The sequence below is a fragment of the Chlorella variabilis genome (assembly GCF_000147415.1).
Source record: "Chlorella variabilis unplaced genomic scaffold CHLNCscaffold_39, whole genome shotgun sequence".
Lineage (NCBI taxonomy): Eukaryota > Viridiplantae > Chlorophyta > Trebouxiophyceae > Chlorellales > Chlorellaceae > Chlorella > Chlorella variabilis.
The window spans coordinates 74,088-93,735 of NW_005435049.1; the positions used below are offsets into that span (position 1 = coordinate 74,088).

Below are 19,648 nucleotides of genomic sequence, written 5' to 3' on the forward strand. Positions count from 1 at the left end.
GCCGCACGCTGCCGCCGCCAGCCTCCGTGCCCGCCCCCGGCCGCACGAGCAGCGTGGGCGTGTCCGCGTCCCCTGCCACCGTCGCCACGGCAGCGAATGCCGTGCCCGGCGGCGGCGGGACTCCCGGGATCACCAGCTGGGAGGCGCCGGCCGGCCTGCGGCCGCCGCCGCCGCCGCCAGCCGCCGGAAACTGGAAGCCTCCTGCTGATCCTGATGCTGCCGCCGCCTGCTGCGCCGCCGCCTGCTGTTGCTGCTGGTCCTGCAGGCCCTCCGGCAGCTGCCGCGCAGCTGCGCCTGCCGAGGAGAGCTCCCTGGCGGAGGCGGCGCGGCGCGGCAGGCGCAGCACCAGCGACGGGCGCCGCTTGTGCAGCGGCGTGGCGCCCGCAGCGCCCGCAGGCGGCAGCCCGCGCCCATACACCGCCCGTATGCCGCCGCTGCCGCCACCGCCGCCGCCATCCATGCCGGCGGCTGCAGCGGCCGCCGCGGCCGCCGCGGCGGCGCCGTCAAAGCCAGACAGGTCCTGCTCCGCCTCCGCCTCGCCTGCGCCAAGCCCCGGGCCGCCGCCCACTGCGCTGGTCACGCCTGCGGAGGAGGGGAAGGGGTGCAGGGCGAGAGGAGGGGTTGAGGGCTTGTCTTGACGCAACGGCGATGCGTGGACCACTGCAGGCTGCTGCTCAGAGGGAGGCGCCGCCAGAGCCACGGCGTGCGGCATGTCCCGCTGTTGCCAGGTAGCACCGCCAGGTGGCCGCCACCCCCTCCCTGCCACCCCTCCCTGCTGCTGCCTTGCCGCCCCACTTCATCCACCCCACTAGCCCACCACAACTGCGCCACCAACAGGCGCCAGACGGCAGCCAGGGAGCCTGGCCCCACCACACACACAGACGGACCACCAACCGACCAACACACACAACATAAGCCAGAGTAAAGATGAGTCATGCTGAAGGCGCGTGCACACCCACCCGACTGGGCGAGAGACAGGTGGGAGATGTCGGTGAGCGTGTCGGCCTCGGCGTCAAAGTGCTGCAGCCAGCGCGTGCGTACCGACACGCACAGCACGCCGCACGGCCTGCGGCGGCGGCGCAGGCGGGGTGCCGGCTGGTGAGGGTGTGGCGCGGTGTTGGGTGCGCGTGTGCAGGTGTGTGTGTGTGTGATGCCGGCCGGCCCTAGACACGCCACAAGAATGCACAAAGACGGCACACACGCGTTCAAGCGCCCGGCCGGCCACCCCCCAACACTCACTGCAGCTGCAGCACCAGCGGCCGGGGCCCCAGCGGCTCCGCCTGGCAGAACTGCGACAGATCCAGCGCCGCCTTGGCCACAGTGTGCGCCTCCTCCTCATGGCCCGCCCGCCCGTCGCCTGATGGGGAGGGAACAGGTTTGGGGTCAGAAACGCCTTGGGGAGGGAACAGCTTTGGGGAGGGGAAAGCCTTAAGGGGGCATAAGCAGCATAGCATGCGCTGCCAGGGTGCAAACAGCCGGCGGCGGGTGCAGCGGCGGCGCCCAGCAGCGGCCCCGGACTGGCAGGCGGGCGGGGCGGGGCGCGGGGCAACGGCGCGGCGCCGGGCGCCGGCGGCTCCCAGGCCGATATGCTGGCTTTCCGCTCTCGGCGCCGGAATCAGCTAAAATACGTGTTCTTTATTATAGAACCCGCAGCGCCGCACCTGTCACCGCCTGCACCTTGAACACAAACTCCTTGGGCCGCCATCCGCCTGCTGCGCCTCCATCCTTGAACAGCGTGGCAGTCTGCGGGGCCAGGCGGCGGCCAGGCGGCGGCGGCAGGCTGGGCGGTGGGCAGGCGGCGAGCGGCGGCGCGGCGGGCCTGCTATACCCCCGCTACCGCTGCGCTGCACAGCCGCACACGGCCTCTCACACGGCCGGGGCCGCCTGTACCCACATGCCTCGCCGCCGCTGCCTGCCAAACCGCCCGTCCGCAGCGGTGGCGCCACCGGGGACGCCCCCCACCTGCCCTCCCCACCGGCTGCCGCCGCGCCCCATATGCACGCATCTTGTGCATTGTTCCATACATATGGTCTTATGCGCAAGGGACGCCAGCGCCAGCCGCTGTGGGTGGCAGCCGCCCGCACCTGCGCACACTTTGTGTTCCACTCCACGCCGCCGCCGCCGTCCACGCCCGCGGCGTCGGTCACGCACAGGCGGTGCCGCCGCTTGAGCACAAACCGCGCGCGCGTGCCGGCCGGCAGCGGCAGCTCAGCTGCAGGAGAGGAAGCGGTGCGGGCGCCATGGCGTGAGGGAGAGGAGGGGAGGGTGCAAGGGGAGGCCCGGAGCGGGCGCCGGGTGCGGCGCACCGGGCCGCGGCTCCGGCAAGCGCCGGCCGCGCCGCTCACCGGCGTGCTGCGCCACCACCTCCACTTCGTACGTCAGGCCGCCCTGGCGCCCCGCCAGCCGCTGCCGCATGCTCTTCATGGCCGTGAGGGCGGCCATGGGGGACGGCCCGGGCGAGACGCGGTTGGGCCCAACCGCGTGGAGCTGTCCGGAGCTGCAGTGCCGCTGGAGGAATGGGAGCGCCCGGAGATCAAGAGTGGCTGGAGACGTGCGGTGCCGGCAGCCTTGCGCGGGGCTCACCAAACCAAAATGCGCGCCACGTGGCCGGAGCCCCACAAAAAGTCTCTCCCAAACCGCACTCCCGCCCCTGATCAAGCCCAGATGTGATGTGAGCGAGTGGTCCGGCACCTGCACGGGGTGTCAACTCAACTGCTCCTGTCGCCGCTCCTCTGTTCTGCCGCAAAAGCAAGAATACTTCAGATCACCAGGAAGGGCGAGCTGCTGGTGAGGCACCGAGTCGGGCAGCGATGTTCTGCTTGTGCACGCCACTGGGCTGCTGCGCTGCCGCCAAGAGGCACGCCGCCACCCACGGGCTGCGCCAGCAGCTCGTGGAGGAGCCCCCAGCGCCCCTGGCTGGGCGGGCTGTGACCTCTCGCTGGTGGCGAGCGGCCTCCTCCCCGCCGCCTCCTCCTCAAGGCGTTGCCGCCTCCCCCGCCGCCGCCGCTCATGCCCAGCTTACGCCTGCGCCCGCCGCCGCCGCTGCTGCCGCCATCGCCGCCGCCGCCACTGCCCTGCTGCCCATCACCCGCCAACCCGCACGCCAGCCAGCCTGCCAGCCACCCCCCCAGCGGGCAGCCAGCCAGCCAGCACGCCAGGCGCTGCCCGCAGCGCTGCCGCCCACCACCACCAACCTGCCTGCGCCCACGCCCGTGCCGCCCGATGCCGCCCCGATGGCGCCTGCTGCCGCTCCCGCTCCACCTGCCGCTGCGCCCCCTCCCTCTCCCTCCCCCGCCCGCCTGGGCCCGCAGGAGGCTGAGGAGTGGCGCACCATGGAAGGCTTCATCAGTCAGCGGTGCAGGGTGGTGGTGGCACGCGGTACCAGTGCCGGTTTGTGCTGTACGGCGCCGACTCCGACCCGTGGCTGCCGGCCAGCCAGACCACGGAGGTGGCGATGGCGGCACGGCGGCGTGGCGGGCAGCGGGGGTGTCGCCAGCGGAAGGCCAGCCAGCCAGCCAGCCAGCCTGTTACCTTGAGTGGCGGCTGTCCCTCCCGGGGGAGCAGCCCGCCCCTGCTGCTGCCCATGCGCGGAGCAGCAGGCGGCGGGTGGGACAGCCGTCAGGGGCCCGCCAGGGGGTTGGGAGCCAGGCGGGCGACGCTGTGCTATTGCTGAACACACGCGGCCTCGGCATCGCCGCCGCCGGGCACTCTACTGGCATGGGGCAGTCCCACCTGCCAGGTGAGGGCCTCCAGGTGAGGGCTGCGGGATGAATAAGGCGGGTTGTTGCGGCATGAGCCTTGCTGTGCTGTGCTGCTTGGGCCTCGCTGTGTTGTACTGCTTGAGCCTGGCTGTGCTGTACCGCTCGGTGGCAGCCCTGCCCTGCCCTGTGCTGCTGGTTTGCCCGGAAACCGAGCGGGCGGCAGTACCGCTGCACCGCCTCCTCCTGTACCGCAGGACTGGCTCGTGGGAGTGCTCCCCATGGGCTCCCCCCGTGGCATGCACTCTGCCACCAACTGCTTCACAGCCTTCGGGCTGGGAGGTGCGTTGCTTTGTGCGATCTACATGCATGCCCAGTATGCTCCAGTACCGGTCCTGTCTGGTGCCTGGCGGCACGGCCCCGTCCCTCCCATCCGCCTGCCCTTCCCCTCCTCCTGCTGCTCTTCCCTTTGTTTTTTTTCCTCGCCTTCTTCCGCTCTCTCTTCTCGCACTTCTTGCTTGCTCGCCGTGTCAAGTATTCTGAAGCGCACCCATTGGCGCTGCCAAACTCCCTGCTCGCCACCCGCAGGCCTCACCGACAGCGTGCGTGAGGTGCTGCGGAACCTGCCCCAGATGCTGGCCCTGGCCGCGCAGCACCTGCAGGCGGCCGCCGCTGTCCCCCTCCTCCGACTCCGACTCCGACTCCGACTCCGACTCCTCCGATTCCAACTCCGAATCCAGCAGCAGCAGCAGCAGCAGCAGCAGCAGCGTACCTGTTTCCTCATCATCGCCGTCCAGCAGTAGCAGCAAGCAGCAGCAACGACGACAGCAGCAGCAGCAGCAACGACAGCAGCAGCAGCGGCGAGAGCGAGGGGCAGGCGGCGTGGGGCAAGGGCAAGGGCAAGGGCGGCGGTCGCTCGCCGCCACCGGCCGAGCGCCGGCGCGGCGCGGGCACGGCTGGTGGCAGGGAGGAGCCGCCTCTCAACGGCCGCCCCGGCTCTGACCGTGAGCTTGCTGACCGGCGGCGTGCAGCGGGTGCAGCGCCGGCACAGGCGGGAAGCGAGTGCAGTGGCGGCGCAGCACCAGCCGTGAGCGGGAGCAGGAGCGGGGCGCTGGCAGGAGTGTCAATGGCAGGCGCCGGGGCGACCGCAGCGATTCGCGTGGCAGGGGGCGGAGGCGATGCATGTGGTGCTGGCGGTGGCACGCCCCAGCCCAGCTGCATGCCTGCCGTCGGCTGGGCTGGGCTGCTCCCTACCTTTGTGCGCTCGCATGCTGTGCGCTGCCTCGTGGCACACCGCCACAGCTCTTCCACTGCTGCATGCTGAGTGGATCCCTGCCTGGCCGTGCTGTGTTGTGTGTGGCGACTCAAGCCTGTGAGGTGAGCAGTGGTCAAAGTCTGCGCTGCAAGCTTGTTCTGGCTGAAACCAGACTGTAAGCCCACACAAGCAAGTGCGCATGCAGTGGGAACCCTGCCATATGAGGCATCTTGTACGGGAAGGGTACCCCGGGGACTCGGAGGTGGAGGGGCCCGCATCCACCACTCAGTGTCCCAAGCTCACTTGCAGGTGGCAGGCAGCCGGGTTGTGCGCAGCGCGCCAGGCAGCCGCGGCGCGAGCCCACTCTGCCGCAGCATTAGCCTGCTGCACCGCCGGCTGGGCGGCAGCGTGTTCCGTGGCCGCCTTCGGCGGCCGCCTCGCGAGTGCCCCGCAGCAGCGGCGGCCCCGGCCCCGGCAGCAGCAGCAGAAGCCTCGGCTGCGGCAGCCCGCGCGTGAGGGGGCCCAGGCGCTGGAGCCTGGGGGGGCGGGTGGCCAGGGCCTGCAGCGGGGCGGCGGCGGCGCCGCTGCTTTGGAAGGCTTGCCACTCGCGCCGCTGGCGCCTGTATGCTTGCGTGGTTGCTCCTTGACCCGCCTCCTGATTGACTCGATGTTCCTATCGAACTCCGCCGCCAGACGCCGGCGCCTCAACACCTGAGGCGGTGAATTAAAGCCTTTGCGCTGTACAGTGCGTAAACACGTTTGGCCTCGGCCCATATCCGCACCGCCCCTTTCGGAAAGCTTGCAACGCCTCAGGCCTACCGGCAGCGGCCGCCATGGCAGCAGCCTGCAGCAGCTGGGCACTCCGACAGGCTGCAGGGTGCAGCCTCCCTCAGCCAGTCCGGCAGGCTGCAGCGAGGCCGCGCCCTCGGTCGGTGGCCTGCGCCGCTGGCCCCGGGGGGCAGCGGCCTGCTCCCCGCCACCACCGCCCCTGGCCGCCATCAGGCCGCGACAGCCCACGCAGCGTGCGCACGGGCGTGGCCCCCGACATGAGAAGCCTGGAAGTGATAATGGGGAACACGCTGGGAGTGATCATTGCGTCCCTGATCCTGAAGATCATTGACATCTGCTACCTGAACGCGGCGTTGTGGGTGGCACAGGCCAAGACTGCTAAGCTGGAGGAGGAGGAGAAGCGGCTGCAGATGATCACCGCTCGCAAAACCATACAGCTGGCGGAGGCGCAGGAGACCATCAGGAAGCTGAAAGAGCAGCTGCCCGCAGATGCGGCCAGCGACGGCGACGAGTGACCGCGGGTCGCCTGCCTCGGCCATCACACAGGTGGGCAGCGGGGTGTGGCTGCCGCTGTGGGTGCATGCACTCAGGCAGGCCAGCAGCAGCGAGCTTGCAGCGAGCAGCAGCAGCGAGCTGGCAGCGAGGGGCAGCAGCGAGCTCGCAGCGAGCAGCAATGGGGAGCAGCAGCAGGTGCAGCTCGAGCTGCCCTTTGCATCCGGATTCCGCCGCCAGCCTGCCGCCGTCGCTCACGTTCTCCCAGTAGCCTGGCGCTCACTCCGCCCCCGTTCCCGCGCCCCTCCCCCTCCAGACCTGCAGGTTTAGATCAAGATAGAGAGGGATGGTTGGCGCGGCGGGACCCCTCCAGTACTACTCTAGTAGAGGGAGTGAGCGCGGCACCTGTCCCCGGCTGGCGTCTGGGGCAGCAGCTGGCAGCCTGCTCCCAGCCCCCGGCATTTTCCAGCCCCCCGCATTCCGCCGACAATGTATGTACAGATGAAGATGTGGCTGCCTTTTTCCTTTTCCACTTTTCCAGCTAATCCCCTTTATTGTTTTTGATTCCTCAGATCTGTCGTACTCTTTTTTCATTTAATCGGAAGTGAAGGGGCTCTTGAAGCAGCGCACCAGGGGATTTTTTAGGGACAGTTACACAGTTGCCATGGTGTGCGGGTGCAGCAGCAGTGCAGCGGCATGCCATGCTGGCAGCGTTGCAGGCCTGCTGCCGCCCAGCCTGCTGCCGCCCATCAGACAGGCTCAGGGGTGGTAGATGGTGACGGTCTTGCCAGCGGGACGGCAGCACACCCGGCAGCACACCGGGCACCTTTTGGTTGCCAGGTCCGTGGCGGCGCAGCCCGCACACAGCGCCAGGTGGCCGCACGGCAGCAGCGCCACGCTGCGCGGCGCGCTCCAGCACACTACACATTCGCCGTTGTGCGCTTCTGGGACAACCGACTGCCTGTTCTGTGGCAGCTGGCGACTGGCGGCTGCAGCGCCGCTCCCACCAGTGCCGCCTGGCAGTGCACCTGCTGCTGACGCAGAGCGCTCCCCATGGGGGGGTGTCAGCAGCTGGCCAGGCGTCAGCAGCTGCAGCAGCGGGCCGCACTGCGCTGCATCAGGGCGACGCAATACCACCAGGCGGGGCAGGCTGCCATTCCTGTCGACTGCGCTGGTGCAGGCCCCCGCCTGCAGCGGGGTCCGAGCTGCTGCAACGACTGCCGCCGGGGGCTCATTCAGTGCTGCCCAGTGCAGCGGCTCAGTGCCAGTATTCGCCTTGGCCCGCACATCTGCTCCGGCCGCCACCAGCGCCTGCACAGCCGCTGCCGCTGCCCCAGCGTTGCTGTTGCGGGTCGCCCAGTGCAGCGGCTCTTGGCCATAGAAATCCTTGGCGTGCACATCAGCGCCCGCTGCCACCAGAGCCTCAATCACGGCGCGCACGGCTGCAGGGTCTGGGTTGGTGCATGCGGCGCAGTGAAGGGCGGTCATTGTGCATTCGTCCTTCGTGTTCACGTCTGCTCCCTCGGCCAGGCAAGCAGCAGCGCTTGCAGGCTGGCATGCCTCCCAGGCCTCTCAACGGCTTCATGCAGCGTCTCCTGCACGTGCAGGCGACAGTCCAATGTGGAACCGCGGCGGCGGCGGGGAAGCGGCAGCGGCGGGGTTGAGCGGCGGCGCTGGCAAGCCCCACCTTGGGCCTGCCTCGCTTCCTGCTAGCTGAAGCCATCGCCCCAGCGACTGCTCTGAGACCCTCCCCGCTCTGCTCTGCTCTCACGAGAGCTGCTGCCGTGAGGCAACCCGTGGGATGGAGCAGGGCCCGCTGGCCGGGCTGCTGACTCGAGCTCTACATTGAAACGTTGAAACCGTTGAGGTTACTTTCCCTCTGTCCCGCCGCCCGTCCCGCCGCCGCCGCCGCCATCACTTTCTTGCTGCTGGATACTGGAAGCCCCCTTCAGGGCAAGCTACGCACGAACGGGATGTCAGCAGGCCGCCGGCGTGTGCCGCCTCGCCCGAGGGTGCCCGCCCGCCTCCCCACACCATTCCCTGCCTCGCCAGCCGGGCCGCACACCCACACCTCCCTGTCAAATGCGCAGCCTCACTCGCCGCCCTTGCCCCTGCCGGGGTACTGCTCAGGGGCAGCAGTTGTGTGCAAAGGAGGCAGCAGGCTAAGGAGGAGGCCCCGCTGGTGTAAGCTGTGAAGGGGTGCCGGGCCCTGCCACCTGCGGCGTGCGCCCGCCAGCGCTGGCAAACTGACGAGGGCAATGGCTCTTTACACTTGACGACTTGCTTTCATCACCATGTACAAACCCACCCGGACATCCACTCACTAAACAACCATTCGGGAGATCAACAGGCACCGCAGGTGTTCAAACAAAGCAAAGAGAGACTGGATGAGATCGCCAAAAGAGTGGTCCGGCAGAGCTGGCAGCACCACTCCCGGCAACACAAGCGGGCTCAGGGGTGGTAGATGGTGACAGTACCGGTACACACGTTGCGGCACACAGGGCACCGCTCCCGTACATCCTGCCTCTCCGCGCAGCGGGCACAAAGCGCCAGGTGGCCGCAGGGCAGCAGCGCCACGCTGCGCGGCGCGTCCCAGCACACCACACACTTGCGGTTTTGCGCTTCTGCACCAGCTGGCTGCGAGGGCGACAGCAGCTGGTGGATGACGGCTGCCAACAGCCTGCTGCCGGCACCGGCTGGCAGCGCGCCTGCTGCCACTGCCAAGCGCTGGAGGGCTGGGCTGCTCAGGTGGAGCTCCCCAGGTGGCAGTAGCAGCTGCAGCAGCTGGCCGCATTGCGCTGCATCCGGGCGCTCCAGCACCAGCAGCCAGGGTGGGCAGCCATCCCTGTTGACTGCGGTGCGGCAGGCCCCCGCCTCCAGCAGAGCCCGAGCCGCCATTACGGCTGCCGCTGGTTTGTTGTTCATTGCTGCTGCGTGCAGCGGCTCAGAGCCATGCTTATCACGGGCACGCACAGCAGCGCCAGCCGTCACCAGCGCCTGCACTGCAGCATTTGCCGCCACACCATTGCCGTTGAGTGCTGCCCGGTGCAGCGGCTCAGCGCCGTCATTGCGCCTGGCACGCACGTCTGCACCGGCCGCCACCAACGCCTGTACCGCCATTGCTGCTGCCTCAGCATTGCTGTTTTGTGCCGCGTGCTGTGGCTCATCGCTATCTCTGTCCTTCGCCCGCACATCTGCTCCTGCCGCCACCAGCGCCTGCACAGCCGCTGCTGCCCCCGCAGCGTTGCCGCAGAGTGCTGCCGTGTGCAACGGCCGCGGCTCAGCGCCGTCTTTGCATCTGGCACGCAAATCCGCTCCTGCCGCCACCAGCGCCAGCACTGCCGCTGTTGCTGCCTCGGCGTTGTTGTTCCAGCCTGCCCAGTGCAGCCGCTCAGCGCCTTGCTGGTCCTTGGCCCGCACATCAGCGCCCTCGGCCACCAGAGCCGCAGTCACGGCGCGCACCGCTGCAGGGTCTGGGTTCTTCCAGGCAGCCCAGTGAAGCGCTGTCAAGCCAATGCCGCGTTTCGCGTTGACGTCTGCTCCCTCGGCCAAGCATGTGTACAGCGCTTGCAGGCAGGCATGCCGCCCTGCTTTTTTCACTGCTTCAAAAAAACTCTCCTGCAGAGGGCCAGCGGACAGCAACGCAGTGGCGATGTGGATCAAGGCGGTGGCGGCGGCGGCATTGAGCGGCGGCGGCGTGGTTGAGCGGCGGCGCTGGCAAGCCCTACCTTGGGACTGCCTGGCCTGTTGCTCGCTGAAGCCATGAACACAGTGATTGCTCTACTCTGCTGTGGTCGGCTCGCTGCTGTTGCTCTGCTCTGCTCTGCTCTGCTCTGCTCTGCTCTGCTCTGCTCTCAGGGCTAGCCTTGGCTGGCTTCAGGCTGGTGCGAAGGGACGTCGAGTTGGTGGAGAGCAGCAGCGGGCCTACCGCCCTGGCACTGATAGAGACAACTGCAGACGCTTGGAAACGCAGTTCTTGAGCGGAGCGAGGTAAAGGGCAGGTCCCACACCTCCTGCCGACCAGCCTCCCCGCCGCCATTTGCCCCGTCCCAGTACGGTGCCGAGGAGCACGCTGCCCCCTGCCCACAGCTGCTGCCGCAGAGAGCAGATGGGCAGCGTCCAGTTGCTGCACACATGTAGACATGTACATACCTGGCGCGGGCTTGATCCGGACGTGCCCACCTGCCGGCAGGCACGGGGTGCCCGCCCATCTCCCGCGCAGCTTGGTCTCCTGCAAGCTCCAGCGCCACCGCCGCTGGCCGCCCTTCCAGCGGTGGCAACTTACACCGCCACCCGCCCACCCCAGTACACGCGGGAGATCAAGAGGTACCGCAGGTACGAATGCACTTGTGCAACAAAATGTCACTGGAAAACAAAACAGGCTGCGACCAAGCACACAGCACAAATGCCCGGCGCCACCAGCGGGATCAGGGGTGGTAGATGGCGACGCTGCCGCGCACACGTCGCGGCACACGGGGCACCGCTCCCGCACCTCCTGCCTCTCGGCGCAGCGGCACACAGGGCAGCAGCACACAGGGCAGCAGCGCCACGCTGCGCGGCGCGGCCCACCACACCACGCACTCGCGGTCATGCGCTTCTCGTGTTGACTTCATTCTGCCAGTGGAGCATGGCGGCTGCACGCGCTGAAGGATGGCACCACTGCTGCTGCCACCTGCCCCTGCTGTCTCTGCCCTGCGCTCCCCAGGCGCCAGCACCAGCTGCAGCATCCCCGCGCTTCAGCATTAGCAGGCATGCCCTGCGCAGGGTGGGCAGCCATCCTTTGCGACTGCGTTGGGGCACGCCAGGGCTCTCATCCAGCAGGGCCTAAGCCGCCGCTGTGGCAGCCGCCGGCTTGCTGTTGGCTGCTGCCCGGTGCCGCGGCTCAGCGTCGTCGTTGCGTGTGCCCCCCACAGCTGCTCCCGCCGCCACCAGCGCCTGCACCGCCGGCGCCGCTGCCTCAACGTTGCCGTTGAGTGCTGCCCAGTGCAGCTGCTCAGCCTTGGTTGTCCTTGGCTCCCTCTGCCACCTCCGCAATCACAAGGGGCCCCCATGCCCGCACATCTCCAAAGGCCCATGCAAACATCTGGTATTCTTCTAAAATACTGGTGAAAATACCGCCGCGGTGCAGAGCGGCCTGTAGCTGCGGTGCCTGCCTGAGGACGTTGCGGCCTCCTTCCTGCGTTGTACAAGCCCCCAAGCACCATTAAGGGCGGGGTAATAAGGGCTCCAGCCAGCCGGCTAGTTGGCTGGGAACTGGTTCCCATGGCGCGACTCGGCGCTACGTGTTTCATGCTGCTCTTCTTGGCTGCAGGCAGGCCGGCCTGGTGATGGTGATGCGATCTGCTGGGGGTGCTCTGCCTCCGCGATGCTGCTGGGCTCCAGCTCACAACGCGGGTGCCCCGCGGCCCACCTGCAGGGCTGGCGCTTGCGGACGCCGCGAGGCCTCGGCGCTTCGTTTTCGTGACGAGGTGAGGCACCCTGGTCGCGGTGGGCGCAACGCACTCCTACCAGGTCTTGACCGCCGCCGCCACCCGCCGCCGCCCGTCCCAGCCACCTGCAGCTGCCCACGCCTGGCCACCCCGCTTGCACCGCAGGCGGCCCTCTGCGCCGATCGTGACGCGCGCAGCTTTGAACAGGAAGGGCGAGCTGATGGTGGACATGATGCCGCCTGCCAAGCCCGGCGCCAGCCGTGAGGCGCCGCCCTGCTGCTCTTGGGGCGGTGCCGGCGGGGTGCCGCCCACCCTCCGCCCGGCTGACGTCGCCACTGCAGCCAGTACCACCTCCCCCGCCCCCCCGTGCCATGTGCAGGTGTGCTGAGATACCACGTCGTGGCCGTTCCCGTGAAAGGGGGCAAGGCCCTGCGGGCCTCGGGGCCCGGGTCCGCCATCAAGGGGGGCATTGTGAGTGGCGTGGCAGATGCGGCGCCGGGTCTTGGGCGGGGGCCTCATGTCTGTCTGTCTGTCTGTTACACCCATAAGGAGCAAATGAATGCTACGGGCCCAGCTGTGGTGCAGCAGCTGGAAAGGTGAAGGCACCATACACAAACGGGGAGAGAGAGGGGATGTGTGAGCTGTGCTACAGCCACCCCGCTGGGATGGGCCGCGTGCGGAGACCCTGGGCATGCCCCGCATGATGAGCTGCCCTCCGCTAACCCCACTCGTGCAGCGTCGCATCCGCTTCCCACCCAACGCCCACCAGCCTGGCGCCAAGTACACCATTGTCGCCAGGGCCAGCAACCGGCAGGGCCTGGGAGCACGCAGCGCCCCCTTTCCCTTCACCGCCCTGCCGCGGTGAGGCCCGCACATGTGCCTTGGTCCTGCTTGGTCCTGCCTCCAGCATGCTTCACTGGATGGCATCCGCTGCCGGCCTCCCATCGCTGCCGGCCGTGTGCTGGCCCCCCCGACCCCCTTCCCGCAGGGCGGGCGACGGCAGTTGTGTGTGGCCGCTGCTGCTTGCCAACAACGTCGAGGGGAAAATTCTATGGGTGCCGCCCCAAGGTTGCTCTGGGGCGCGGCTGGCCGTATCCTTCTTCACCTCCACCACCGGCTGCTCCTACGCCCCCAACCGCTTCACCGTGGATATTTCCAATGGCCTCAGCATGGGATTCAGCAGCGTCTGCTCCGTGTACGGCTACCCTTCCGGCATTTTCATAAGCTATATGGACCCGACCATGCGTGTGACCGCGCTGCTGATCGGCAACGCAAACGCCCAGGCCTCCAACATCCCACTCACCTTCACCTTCACGCCGCTCGACGGCTCGCCACCCACCGTGGTGAACATCAGCGGGGTGTCCCAGGGGGTTAGTCGCATCACCGTCCCCTTGCCCGGCGACGGCGTGCCCGGGCCCGTGGAGATGGAGTTGAACGGCGTGGGGCCCTATGCCGGCATGGCCCAGGTGGACCTCGTGGCGATCATAGGCAGCATTGGCTAGCGTGCATGCGCCGCTGCTGGGGCTGCCTGCTCCGCCCCGCGCGCCCCCCCATCCCCCGCCCCCCAGACTGCACCATTGTTGGCACCGCAAGAAGTCGGAGTAGTGTAAGGCTGAGCATCCTGCTGAAAGGACTGGGGGAGGGGGAGGGGGCGGGGAGGGCACTTGCTGCGGCAAGCACGGGGGTGCCCGTCCGCCTCCCGGACCGATGCACGACTGCATCGAGGTGCCATTTTACAAGCTCAGCCAGGACCGATCCCAAAGCATGGAGATGTGTCTGTGAGATGTGAGCGGGAGGATGGCAAGCAGGGGGGGCCGCAACAACGAGCGGCAGCCGGGTGAGGCACTGCCGGTGGCGCCATGCCGGCACCGAGAAGGTGTGGGTCAGGGCAGCAGGTGGGGCCGGCTCACCGCCCCTCCTTGCTGAGCTGCCGTATGCCGCTGGCCTCCACCGCCGCCTCCCACTCGCTGCCCTTGATCTGCCGTATTCGGGTGGAGGCGACCGTGGGGGAGGTGATGCAGTGAATGGTGACTGCAAGCAGGGGCGGGCGGGAAGGGAGGGGGGCGACGGGACTGAGCTGGTCGGTCGGCAGTGGAGTTGATTGTGTGTGGAGGCGACTGTGAGTGATGCGGTGCAATCGATGGTGACTGCAGGCGCGCACACACACGCGCGCACACACACACCCCACAAACACACACCACCACAGACACAAACCGCCACCAGCAGGTGCACCACCCGCCCACCCACCCGCATAGCCGTCGGGGTTGCTGCGGGGGCGGTAGAAGGGGCAGATGCCGCAGGTTGTGCAGAACAGGTGCTGCGCTGTTCGGGTGTTGAACTGCGCGGCGGCGTAGTGGGGTTGGGGGTGGGATGCAGAGGGGAGGGGAGGGGAGGGGTGGGTGGATGGCTGCCAAATTCACCGCCAGGCACACCTCCGGTGGAGCTGGGCGGTTTGGGAAGGGGCGAATGGAGGGGTGGTTCGGGAGGCGCTGAGGGAGGGGGCCGCGGCGCGGCAACCACCAGCCAGCCGCCACGGGGAAGCAGCCAGCCCCCCACCTGGTAGCAGCTGAGGCTGTCCTGGCCCTGCAGCAGGCGGAAGCGGGCTGCCGGCACGATGGTGTGGGTGTTGCGCTTCATGGCACAGATGCTGCCTGCGGCGGAGCAGGGAGACGGCGGCGGCGGCGGCGGCCGGGATGGGAGGCGTGCACCGCAGGCTGGAGGGCAGGCAGGCGCGTGGCAGGCACGTGTCCGCTCCCCACTCCCTGCGCTGCTGCTGGCATGGCAGGGGCCACTGGAGGTGCGGGTGGGACGCAGCCTCAGGCAGCCTCAGGCAGAGCCAGGCTGGAGGGCACCCAGGGCAGCACGCTCCAGGCAGCAGGCAGAGCGGCCAGGCGGGCGGGACTCACAGTCGCAGTCCCAGGCAAGCAAGTCTGGCTCTGCATCGAACTCGAAGCTGCATCGGGGATGGGGAGCGAGTCAAACCAAGGGTGCGCCAACTTGCAGAGCAGAACAGACGGCGGCGGTCAGACCTGGCGGCGGCGCACAGTGGCAGTGGCGGCAGGCTGCTGCCCCCCCTCCTCACCGCACGGCTCCGCAGTGGCACTGGCCCTGGTGCGTCACCAGCGCCATAGTGGGGGCCGGCCCAGGGGTGCCCGCTGCAGCAGAAGCGATCGGCGGCGGCGGGAAGCGAGGAACGGCGGTGCTTGGGGGTGTTCCGTGCACGACCAATTGAAGCCTGGGCAATGGCGATGCGGCCCCTTACCGACGGGAACGACTGCAACAAACTCAAAGCTCAAAGCAAAAGCAAACGCTCAAAGCACGCCACGTGGCGCTCCACCCACGTGGTGCTCCACCCATGGGCACAGCGTGACGGTGGGTGAACTGGCAATTTACTTGGGTATGTTCACTCGTGCTGGGTTGCCGATCACGCGTGCGCCCGGGCTGCGTTCAGACCGACCCGGCACCCGCACCACCTGCGCGGCTGCAAAATCGGCTGCATCGCGGCCCCCAAACGCCTCAAACATCAGCCCAGTAGCGCCGCAAGCCGCAGGCACGCCGTAGACCCGAGCGGCGCCGCCCCCGCCGCCGCCATGGCCTCGTTACCTGAGACCGTCCTCGGCACCGCCAGCCCGGCGCAGGATGCCATCCTTGCCCACCTGTCGCGGCAGGACAAGTGAGCAGCACATGCAGGCTGCACGTTTCAGACCATGCTGTAGTGAATTGGATGTGCTTGCTGCACCAACCATCCTGTACCTGCACTCTGCATGCTGCCTGTCCATTTGCCGCCAGCGAGTGCCGCCCACCCTGCTCCACACCGCAGGCTGAGCCTGGCTGCCAGCTGCACCGCCCTGTACGGCTCAAGCCTGGCATGGTTCCAGGAGGTTGATGTGGAGGTGACGCCCACCGTGACTGATGTGGCGGCGGTGGCGGCCTGGCTGCACAAGTATGGAGGTGAGCCCTGCCCTGCATAGCGGCCAGCGAGGATCCAGCCTCCTTGCCCGCCTGCCACCCACCACCCACCAGCTGCCAACCCCTGCTGCTGCAGCTTTTGCACGTGTCACCCTCAAAATGCCACTTGACAACCCTGCCATACAGCAGTACATCAGCCAGGAGCAGGTGTGCGCGTGCCTGAGCGCCCTGCCAGCCAGCCTGGTGGCTTCGCTGGCTGGCGGCGATATCACTGGTCACGCGCTGCCATCCCGGCTCCCCACCAGCGCCCTGGCACGCCTCACACGGCTGACCTCTCTGGAGCTGCCTTTGCATTTCAAGTTCGTTGCGTCAGGCGATGCGGCCAACCTGTGGCAGCTCACAGCGCTGCAGCGCCTGCGGCTGGAATCTAGCCTTTGCACCGGCGCCTGGCGCGGCCTGGCTGCCCTGAGCCAGCTGCAGCACCTGGAGATTAACTGCGGCGCTGTTCCTCCCTTCAAAGACCTGCCAGCCGGCCTTTCCACCCTGACGGCCCTCACCCATCTGGACCTCTCCACTCTGAAATTACCTCCCCAAGAACACGCCATCCTCCCCCAGCACCTGCAGCGGCTGAGCCTGCTGCAGCACCTGAGCCTATACCGCGTCGCCACCAGTGATGACGTGATGGTGGCGCTGCCTGCGCTGCCGGCGCTGACCTGTCTCTGCTACGGTGCCTCTGACCGGCTTGCTGCAACAGCAGAAACGAACTGGCATAACCTGTGCGGGCTGACAGCGCTGCGAGAACTGTTTCTTAGCAGTTGCGGCATTCAGCAGTTGTCAGCGGGGCTGTCCCAGCTCACTGCGCTGACAAAGTTGAGCATCGCGTTGGTAGACAGCCAGTCAGTGCCAGCGCTGCTGCCAAGCCTGCGGCAGCTGCAACACCTGGAGCTCAGCTTTTGTGATCTGGCAGCCGTGCCCGAGCAGCTGTCGGCGCTGACAGCCCTGACGCGGCTCAACCTGTCCGACAATGACACAATGGTGGGCGGCTGGCAGCACCTGCGCCCGCTCACCCGCCTGCGGGAGCTGGATCTGTTGGGTGTGCCGCTGCCCGACGGCGTGCCCCCAGAGGTGGCCGCGCTGCCGGCGCTGGAGCGCTGCTACTGATGAAGCTTCCGAGCCAGTCATATCTGGCCCCACAACACCCGGGATATTGTCGCCCGGCTGTATCATTGCTGTTCATGCGTCGACCCAATGTGCAATTCCGCCGGTAGAAGTATGTCGCTTGCCTTTGATCAAACGTAACAAACAAATGTAATAAAAAAATAACAGCAAACGAATGTAATTCAGTATACGGATGCCACATATGTGTCGTGCGCTGCCAAGACCTTGCATCACATCATCCTCAAGAGACACACGGGAGCCTGCCGGAGCCTGCGCTGCTCCCCTCATTCGCTCTCTGCCTGCCGTCCCGCCGGGCGGGCGCCCGCGTCGCTGGCTGCTGCCGCGGCAGCCGTCGGCCGCGTCCACGCCCCGCGATTCATCACTCAAGGAAGAAAGCACGCCGCTGTCACGTGAAGGCCATGAGGGCAATGCCCTGGCCACCTGCCCTCACGCCCCAGCCTGCCGCGCCGCAAGGAACTTCTCCAGGTGCTTCTGCAGAGCGTCTGCAGACAGCCGGGGCGAGGGGCGCGGCACCTCCACCTGCGGCACGCGCCGGGCGGCAGCAGCAGCGGCGGCAGCAGCAGGTGGGGCGACGTGAGGTCAGCAGCTGGCAGGCAGGCTTGCTGGCTGGCTGGCCGAGCCGCCCCCGGTGCGGCCAAGGACCGCACATGGCAGGCGCGGGTGGCACACAGCACAGCAGGCGGAAGAGCATGCGGCGCCGGAGGGGACAGCCCGGCGCCGGCCGCGCGGGCGCGAGGCGCGCCCGGCGTGCACAAAACGCACGCAGCGCGGCCGCCCACCTCGCCGCCGCCGTCGGCCGCCGCCAGCACCGGGATCAGCTGCCCGTAAGCCGCCTCCCACTCTGGTCTGGTAGAGATGTCCCGAACCTCAAGTTCCGCGCCGCTGCGCAGGCCAGGCAGGCAGGAGCGGCGAGGCCAGTGGCAGGGGTGAGAGCACCGCAGCGCCGCAGCGCAGCCCAGGTAGGCAAGGGCGGTGAGGCCAGTGGCCGGGTGAGAGAGCAGCAGTGGTGGTGGCGGGTGGTGAGATGGCAGGGCAGCAGCGCAGCAGTGGTGGTGGCAGTAGTGGGATGGCAGGGGTGTGAGCACCGTACCAAACATGCATGCACACACGCCAGGAATGCCAGGCTGTGGTGAGGCATGCTTGGCGGCAGCAGTGGCGGCGGTGGTGGCATGGCGGGGCAGCAGCAAAGCGGCGCCGCTGAGGCGCGCCAGGCAGGCAGCATGGGGGGACACGCGCGGGGTGGCAGCAGGCACGGGCAGCGGGTGGCATGCAGCGGGGGGGGCGGCAGCCTGGCGATGCGGGCGCCAGGTGGCAAGCGGCAGCGATGCTGCTGCGTCCTGCGCAGCTGGCCAGCCGCTGCGCTCCTGGCTGGCCGGCCGGCCAGGCATGCCAGGGTGCAACACACGCACGGCAGGCCAGCAGGGAAGGAGCTCGGCGCGGCGGCGGCGGCGCTGCGGATACCACGGGCTGCACGGTGGGATCAGCGGCGGCGGCGGCGGCGGCGGCGGCGGCGGCGGCGGCGGCATAGCGCATGCACCTGAGGGCGCAGGGCAGGAACTGGGCTCGCTCCAGGAGCGCCTCCAGCTTCTCCTTGAGGCCGTCGCACAGGTGGCAGCCCTCACTGCTGTACACGATGAGCTTGAGCGGCGTACCGCCGGCCGTACCGCCTGCAGTACCGCTGGCCGGCTGCTCGCCGCCGCCGCCCGAGACGACGGAGTAGAAGGCCGCGGGGGGCGGGCGCCTGCGCGGCGCCGCCCGTGGCGCCAGCGGCGGCGGCGGCGGCGGCGCGGCGGCGGGGCTGCTGCTGGCGCCCGACCCCATGACGCGGGCTGCTGCTGGCGATGGCAGACAGTCGTGGAGGCCGCGCAGGGCGGTCAGGGAGGCCAGGGGCGGCACTCCCTGCCGTCGAGCATGTCGCCCCGCAAAAGCGGCGGCCCAGTGGTGCAGGGAGCATGCTTCTTTTACGTACATTGTTGCGGGCAGGCGCAATTGACACCCCAAGCCACGTTTCGTGAGCCATGGCCCAATGTGCTGTGAGTGCTGGGCTCGCATGCAGGCGTCCGGCCCAGACGGCAGGCCCCAACGCGATCAGGCCGGCCTACATCGATCTCCTCCCGCCATTCTGTTGTCGAGGGGTGCTGCCCAGCAGTATCGAGATGGAGTCTGCAGTTGGGTGCAGCTTCTCGGCCGTGGTGCCTGGAGCCCGGCAGCAGCGCGGGGTCAGGTAGGAGGCCTGCGATGCAGCTGCCCAGCACGCCTGCAAGCCGCCGGCAGGCCAGACATGGCGGGCATGGGCGACCCCCTGCTGCAGGCAAGCCCTAGCAGCGGCGCCTCGGCACTGCGGCGCTCCCAGGGGCAGCAGCAGGCGGCTGGCCCTGCACGTCTGCAACTCGGGTAGGGGCGTGGGGCCGCGAGCGCCGCCGCCGCCGGCGGCGGCCTGGCGGCGGGGCCGCGGCGTCCAACTCGTGCTATCCCTGCTTGCCCTCTCCGCGGCGCCGGCACCCGGCTGGCCGCGCCAGCCACCAGCCGCGGCCGCCTCTGGCTAGCCCGTCGCCTCGGCCGCAGCCAGCCCTGGCCTCTGCTTTGCCGCCGCCCGCGACCCGCTCGGCCTGGGAGCCCACACAAGCAAGCGCTCTCCTTCCCCCGCAGGCAGCAACGGCAGCGCCAGCCCCGCGGCGCCCTACAAGGCCCTGGAGGCGGTCACAGTGGACCTCTCCGCCTTCCCCGCCTGCAACTTCTTCCGGGTGGAGGTGAGGCCCGTGGTGGTGCGAGGTGGTGGGTGGTGGTGGGTGGTGGTGGCGGTGGTGGAGGTGAGGCTGCTGGTGGTGGTGGTGTGTGTGGTGGTGATGCGAGGTAGTGGCTGGCGGTGGTGATGTGAGGACTGGCGGCGGCGGCGG

General features: G+C 68.7%; 6 protein-coding genes across 6 annotated transcripts; 2 read left to right on the top strand and 4 right to left on the bottom strand.

The window, feature by feature from the left end:
• Window positions 1-3,717: 3,717 nt before the first annotated feature.
• Window positions 3,718-6,257, top strand: CHLNCDRAFT_55557 (hypothetical protein; the record flags this gene model as incomplete). Its single annotated transcript, XM_005842835.1, has 5 exons — window positions 3,718-3,753; window positions 3,956-4,040; window positions 4,287-4,304; window positions 4,439-4,702; window positions 5,956-6,257. 5 exons carry the CDS (start codon window positions 3,718-3,720, stop codon window positions 6,255-6,257), a joined length of 705 nt encoding a protein of 234 aa, XP_005842897.1.
• A 736-nt stretch (window positions 6,258-6,993) lies between these two features.
• Window positions 6,994-7,722, bottom strand: CHLNCDRAFT_141835 (hypothetical protein; the record flags this gene model as incomplete). The annotated part of the gene is made up of 1 exon (XM_005842843.1): window positions 6,994-7,722. The coding sequence occupies one exon, from the start codon at window positions 7,720-7,722 to the stop codon at window positions 6,994-6,996; it is 729 nt and encodes a 242-aa protein (XP_005842905.1).
• A 963-nt stretch (window positions 7,723-8,685) lies between these two features.
• On the bottom strand, window positions 8,686-10,370 carry CHLNCDRAFT_55558 (hypothetical protein; the record flags this gene model as incomplete). Its single annotated transcript, XM_005842844.1, has 2 exons — window positions 8,686-9,852; window positions 10,245-10,370. The coding sequence occupies 2 exons, from the start codon at window positions 10,368-10,370 to the stop codon at window positions 8,686-8,688; spliced, it is 1,293 nt and encodes a 430-aa protein (XP_005842906.1).
• Window positions 10,371-13,569: 3,199 nt separating this feature from the next.
• CHLNCDRAFT_28714 (hypothetical protein) lies at window positions 13,570-14,792 on the bottom strand (the record flags this gene model as incomplete). The annotated part of the gene is made up of 5 exons (XM_005842845.1): window positions 13,570-13,694; window positions 13,911-14,001; window positions 14,220-14,310; window positions 14,566-14,616; window positions 14,746-14,792. The coding sequence occupies 5 exons, from the start codon at window positions 14,790-14,792 to the stop codon at window positions 13,570-13,572; spliced, it is 405 nt and encodes a 134-aa protein (XP_005842907.1).
• Window positions 14,793-15,253: 461 nt separating this feature from the next.
• On the top strand, window positions 15,254-16,733 carry CHLNCDRAFT_141839 (hypothetical protein; the record flags this gene model as incomplete). The annotated part of the gene is made up of 4 exons (XM_005842836.1): window positions 15,254-15,336; window positions 15,484-15,614; window positions 15,709-16,256; window positions 16,503-16,733. The coding sequence occupies 4 exons, from the start codon at window positions 15,254-15,256 to the stop codon at window positions 16,731-16,733; spliced, it is 993 nt and encodes a 330-aa protein (XP_005842898.1).
• Window positions 16,734-16,859: 126 nt separating this feature from the next.
• CHLNCDRAFT_33349 (hypothetical protein) lies at window positions 16,860-18,714 on the bottom strand. Its single transcript, XM_005842846.1, has 3 exons — window positions 18,289-18,714; window positions 17,531-17,633; window positions 16,860-17,270 (listed from the first exon to the last, which is right to left on the bottom strand). Exons 1-3 carry the CDS (start codon window positions 18,570-18,572, stop codon window positions 17,178-17,180), a joined length of 480 nt encoding a protein of 159 aa, XP_005842908.1. The 5' UTR covers window positions 18,573-18,714; the 3' UTR covers window positions 16,860-17,177.
• Between the last annotated feature and the right edge of the window lie 934 nt (window positions 18,715-19,648).